The sequence below is a fragment of the Polistes canadensis genome, unplaced genomic scaffold, assembly GCF_001313835.1.
Source record: "Polistes canadensis isolate GaletaPanama2010 unplaced genomic scaffold, ASM131383v1 scaffold_64, whole genome shotgun sequence".
Lineage (NCBI taxonomy): Eukaryota > Metazoa > Arthropoda > Insecta > Hymenoptera > Vespidae > Polistes > Polistes canadensis.
In genome coordinates, this window is record NW_014569611.1 from 646,691 (window position 1) to 653,472 (window position 6,782).

The 6,782-nt window shown below is 28.0% G+C and overlaps 1 protein-coding gene across 3 annotated transcripts in view; it reads right to left on the reverse strand.

Annotated features, from left to right (window-relative positions):
- The window catches only part of LOC106786063 (cysteine-rich motor neuron 1 protein), a 264,734-nt gene that overhangs the window by 176,247 nt on the left and 81,705 nt on the right, over positions 1 to 6,782 (reverse strand). For 2 of the 3 annotated variants that reach the window (XM_014747068.1, XM_014747067.1), the window contains exon 1: positions 3,843 to 4,300. The exons of the other annotated variant lie outside the window; for it this stretch is intronic. In XM_014747068.1, coding sequence (XP_014602554.1) covers positions 3,843 to 3,933 — 91 coding nt within the window. In that variant the 5' untranslated portion in view covers positions 3,934 to 4,300. Of the gene's footprint in view, positions 1 to 3,842; positions 4,301 to 6,782 lie in introns of those variants that run through there. 3 annotated transcript variants of the gene reach the window in all.

Below are 6,782 nucleotides of genomic sequence, written 5' to 3' on the forward strand. Positions count from 1 at the left end.
TTTTTTTTTTTTTCAAGGGACGAATAGAAAACGTTTGAAAACTAATGCCTTTGTCAAAAGATGAGAATCAACCCTTGAAAATTATGACTTGTATTGTACGTGAAGAAGGGAATAACGAATGAGGAAGTTATAAAGACAACGGAAATTCAAGAGAGTCTATAGTATTAAACGGAATACTTATCTCTCCATAATAAGAAATACGAGCTAGTCTCATATAAATTTATTCAGTTTTAGAAGAACCTTTTGTTAGATTCGCGCAGAACGTTCGTGTGAAATCCGATTATCCTTCTTGCTATTCCCGGTCGACGAGCCGATTACATCGTCCAAGTGAAATATATATTATAGTATATCTGCACATATATATAAAGTAAACCATATAAATGGGAACACCTAAATAATTTTGCGTATTTACGATCGTAACGAGAAAAAAAAATAAACTTCGATAGAAATGATTCTAGTTTTGTGAAAAAACAAACCGGAAAAATTTAGATACACCGGAAGTATTTTTTTAAGCTTTAAAATTGATATACAAAATAATAATAATAATTGACGATACTGAATTAGTCTTTAAATCGGTAAATAATCTATTATTTTTTTTTTCTATCCAAGAATGCACACAAAACGAATCTAACGGAAGTGCTTCGAATAATTCCATAGAGTTAATTAACAGAGAACTCGTTTGGAATGTTCGATACATCGAACGGTATGTACTAACTTAGGCAACAATTTCAATAATCGCATTTAAGATTATTGTTCGAGGATCAATCGTGCTTTATCGATAAAGAGCTTTGTTAACGTTTGTAACAATAAACGTTATTATTTTTAAACTCTATTTTGTATTAAAGGATTTAACGATTTTTATCAACTAGACGTTAAATGTCGAAGTAACCCAATTTTTCCTATAAAAAAATAACGATTATCTTCGAATTTGTATTTTTGAAAATAAATATAATATAGAGATGAAATTTGATTATTATATTTATAGATATTTAAAGGAGAAATAAATGTTAATTTTTATTACAAAATATTTATATTAGAAAAATTACGTTCATTTAATAATTGTGCTGCCTAAATCGTGTAACATTTACAATTTTATCCCTTGTTTATTAATTAAATTAAAAAACTGAAATTAGTGAACCTTTCTAATTATACGAATTTATATAGACATTTATTTTAATTGATTCAAATTGTGATGTAAATCAATATATATTATTAAACAATTAAACTATTCTAGATTGCGAATAATAATATTATATTTCAACATTGAATGTGCTTAAATTTATTATTGTAAATATTTCAAAATATATCAGGAAAGAAAATAAGTGAATAAAAAGATGAGATAGAAAAGAAACACGAGACGATAACATATTTAAAACTATATAAAAGAAAAGAAAAATAAAAAGAGAGAAAAAGAGAAATAGAGAAAGAGAGAGAGAAAGAAAAAAGAGTTAATACGAAAATCGAGGAAAACGCTTTTATTCAGTTAACATGTGTGGTACTGTTCATCGCATAGCGACCCAGTTTATTTGATCTGTGAGTAATCCGTTACGGGTGTGCGCGTAGAAACATTTTATTACATAATGTAACCTAGAAAAGAAAAAAAAAAAGAAAAGAGAAAGAGAGAGTGAGATACAGAGAGAGAGAGAGAGAGAGAGAGAGAGTTGTAGACGCGTGCATGATGCATACCGGGTATTACTATTTTTAACTTGAAAGGTAAAGAAATTTTTTTATCGATAACCTTCGATACTTCCAAGATATATTCTCACTCTCTCTCTCTCTCTCTCTCTCTCTCTCTCTCTCTCTTGCTCTTCTTCCCATTTTTTTTTTCTTTTTTTTCGTAAACTTTATGAAGAGAGAAACGAAAGTAAAAAAGATAAAATTTCGATATTTCGACATTTTATTTTTCGAAAAAACTTACAAATTTTACCTAACTGCAAAGCAATAGTTAAGAGAAATTTTGTAAGCGTGTAGAGAAAAATAAAACTTTCTTTTCGAAAAAAAGTTTTTATTGTATTTTTTTTTGGCTGGCGTACCCCTAATGGATAAACTTTCAAAATGACGGCGCATTTTTGGTTGCGAACCAAGTTACGCTCGTAAAAGCGCATTCGATATGATCTAAAGAATGCAAAAGAGATATATGCAATTTATATAAATAATCTATGATATGATATGAGTGCTGGTGAATCTATCGTTAATAAATAAACAATAAAATACTATATGATTTTTTCAGATGATCGTTTCTCAAATTATGATACATGTATCACTCTAATGGTTTCATTACGTAATTTTTGGTTGTACAATTTTTACACAAAATATTTGAATATATTTTCAGAAAAAAGAAATGTATTTTAATATTGTAACGAGTTACACAATATACAAATATAATTAAAAATTATCTAAAGAATTATTAATATTTTATTCTTTGATTTATAAACACTCTACCACTTTGGTATGTATTGATTTTTAATGGGGAAAAATTTTATGATAGTACATATATTTTTTTATTCTTATTGGTAAAAAATTGAAAAAATTTGAAAGACTCCGATATAGATTATTTAAAATAATAAACGTTGATTTTCAATTTTTAATTTATTTCTAAATGTTAATGTTAGTCAGTTCATTTATTCATTATAATTTTTATAAAGAGAAACATACTTTTGTATGTACGTAAGAGAGTTTCATTCGATTCTAATTTCTCATTTCAAGAATATCTCCTTCTCTCTCTTTATTTCTCTCTGTCTTTTTCTCTTCTCATTTTACATACAAAAGTAAACAAAATGACACATGATGTAATCATGTAAAAGGAGAATCGATTGAATCGATCCATCGACCATGAACTTATACTATCGAAGCCTGTAAAGTTGAACAACATCAACGTTTTCAATTCGCAACAAAAAGAAAATAAAATAAAACAAAAGGACAGAATTAAGACCACAAAATCGCTCATGCAACTGACCGCAGGAATGCAAAACGATAAGAAGAATATGGTGAAACGAGCCTACTACTGAAGTTGTCTTACCATAATAAGAATGACAGAGAAAGATAGTTTGCGATAGCATCAAAACAATGCTTATTATATCATTGTATGTATGTACGTAAATATATGTCACCGTTAAACCAAGAAATTTGTTAATTCATTGTGATAATGAGTTAAATTAGAAAATAATTATTATCGACTAATTAAAATTATAATAAAATAAGGCAGAGTTACATACTTTAACTAGATAATATATGAATTCACGAGACGTGTTTAATTAAATTACGAAATTGATATTCGATACATAGATTAAATCGAATATAACATCATGATTTACAGAGTACACAGTTACAAAAAATACAATTATTATATTTTTAAATAGTACTTGATATTGGACTTCCTATACATATTATAATGTTTTTGAGATAATTGGGCATATCTTGCAAGATTAATTTTCTTATCGGTTATAGAACATTTTATACATCTCGAATAGAATTTATATATATATATCAATTAAAAAGTTAAATACATACGTTTTTTGTTTATAAGAATTTGGAAATATTGTATCATATTAGAAAAAAAATATTGATCCTAATTAAATTGATAGTAGGTATAAGAATACTCTTACAACAACTCACTGTATAAACACAAGGAGAAAAAAAGCTCGTTAAGAAGGATACTTGAGTTGGCTAATTATTTCTCTAACGTTGTTGATAGACGTTTAATAGGATGTCTAGTTAAACATCTAATAGGACGTAACAGGTAAGTCAAAGTACTTCCTGGTGTTGTTCAATTAGATTAGAAATAATAAGATAGAAAGATAATTAATAGATCATTGATCGATAGGAAATTAAAGTGGACTTACCTATTGCACAGTGGAGTAGGAGAAGAGTTGATATTGTTCGAGTGGTAGTACTCATGGTGAAGAACGTTGCTTTTCTTTCTTCTTTCGACATATTTCTACGACGAAAAACAATAGAAAGTAAAGGTAGAAAAGTCCCTTCTACGAATGACTCATAATCTTCCTTCCTTGAGAATGCTTTCTTCTGTTTCTCCTTCTACCCTCCTCTTAATTTTCCTACTTTTTCTTTCTTTCTTTCTTGCTTTCTTGCTTTCTTTCGAGCGTCTTTCAACGGACCACCATTATGCTTTCATACGACGACGGTGTTAATTAACGTTCTTTCACACCGACGCCACACACGTAGTTGTTAATAACTTCGTTCGACGCGTTTGCTTTAGACCATCATCGTCATCATCTTCTTCTTTTTCTTCTTCTTCTTATAATACTCTCTCTCTCTCTCTCTCTTTCTTTCACTATATCTTTTTAGTAACGAAAGAAAGAGAGAAGGGGTTATTTTACGATCGAATCTTATTCCTTTTTTCGATCGTTAAATACACAGGTAGATATTTTTCTTTTCGTAATAACGTCTTCTTTATAGATCTTTCAACAACTTTGATCAACTTTTTTCTTTTCTTATGTTACAAAAAGAGATATATATATATATAAATAAATAAATAGATAGATAGATAGGTAGATAGATAGATAAAAATTAGAGTCAAGGAATAACGAGAATTCTCGAGATTAATTAAGATGGAAGATGGTCGTTGATAATTCGTCTTCGATGAAGAAGAATTCTTCTTCACTTCCACTTCCTATCCGATGTTGTTATATTACCTAACAAAGTTTGAAACACACAATATTATAAATAGATAAGCTCGAGTTTCTACGTAGGCGTCGATATCACCGGTTGTGTATTATGTTAGTTACGAAATAACTGGTAGAAACGGTCGATCAGACAACCAACCTGTTTTTGGTCATTTTCCTCTAACACCTAACACTCCTATTATCTTCAATGTCACATTGAGAAAAATATGTGCGTATGTGTGTCAGAGAGTCGTAGAATATATCCGTGATTTCATTGTGAATTGAAAACGGTTTTTCCATTTAGTACCTGAACAATCAATCAATCATTCTATGCAAAAAAAATGACGTTTGTATGTATTTACGTACAATGATATTACGTCTTATTATAATTCATTGTGAATTTTCAATAGTGATTAAAAATGTCATCTATAAAATATCTCTACAATGTACTCATTAATTATTGTATATTCGTGATAAGAATAAAATTAAATCGTGACATAAATAAATCGATAGATAAAATATATACCTTTGTATATCATTTGTTTAAACTATCGCAGAATACACAAATAAATAGATAAAATTTCTTACAAATATAAATTTTTCTTATCGTATATATTTATACTTTATATTTCGTTAAAACATATTTATATCGTATAGAAAATATTTTTACGTTGAAAATTCATAAAATTCACGAGAAAAAGAATTGTTTAACGAGTCGTTCAAGAGGAAACTAAGATAGTAAATATAGTTATATCTAAGAAAGTCTATTTACTATTATAGCCGAAGCGAGACCCTATCATCGTACAAGGTAGAAAGAGAAAGATATGAGAAATAGAGGGAGATAGAGATAGAGCTTAACTTTATGATCTAGCAGGTTATAGAGATACCTTTTAATCCCTCCTACACAATGGTTCGATGACGTAAACGGCCATGACTGCTCCTATAACGGGCCAATATAGGAAACTCTACCGACTCGATCAAGTATCTCTCCTTCCCCTCTTTTGCTTGGATTATTTTAGCAATACGTTATGAAACTAAGGGAATAAAGTATTTTTTATCTTTTCTTTTTCTTTCTCTTTCTCCCTTGATACAAAATCACGATATTATATCCCAGGGGTAGTAAACACGTCAATTGTGATTTTTGATTGATCATAGAACCTAAAACGATTTCTAACACATTTAATATAAGTAATCTTTCTATAAACACGATAAATAGGTACCTAGAAAATACCGAAATAATTTGTATTGTATGAAATCCATAGTTCATTATTTTAAGGTAATTAAGTTTTTAAATATGTTATGCAAAAATCATGTTAACCAGTGATGTAAAAGTACAGTGTTGTATAATGGTTTGCGTAATTTTCTTATCGTGCGAAACAGTGTTATAGGATGCTGTGTCGTAGGAGGGCTAAAAAAAATCCATTAGATAACGAAATTATAACTCTGTAAACTGATTTAATCTTACAAGGTGGAAAACTTGAGAAAGATTGTTGGAAATATTTATCGAATGTAACGAATCTTGATTTGGATCTATATACTTATGAAAATTGGATTTTTTATATTTAAAATTCACGATGAGACTAAACAATGTTCCCTATGTTCCTAATATTGTCTTGATACATAACAAATTATGAATGATTGGTTGAATACACACAGATATAGACTTTCCACATTAATTATATTATAAGAAAATAAAATTTGATATGTATCTTTTGTTGCTAAATTTTAATTAATAAATAAATATCATGTTAATTTAATACAACCTTCCCCTACATTGTCATTTATTAATATACAAAACATAATATGTTCGAATATGTTAAATGATAAAATTTTAATAGATAGATCGTGACACATTTTTAGAACAAAAAGTCAATCGCATATATAATAAAATTGACCACCCCTCTTATATACTACCATAATACATCGAGTTACTGATCGATTGACATAATGTGATTACTATAGAAAAGAAAATAGATATCCGTTATGTTTAATGATATATGAACATTGAACACACCTCTACTCTGAGTAATGAGAAAGTATAATTTAAATAATATTTTTTCAATTTTAATTGAATAATTAGAGATAATATAGAGGTTTTTTTTATTTAATTATTATTTAATAAATTGACAAATATATATGTGTAATTATAATATATTAATT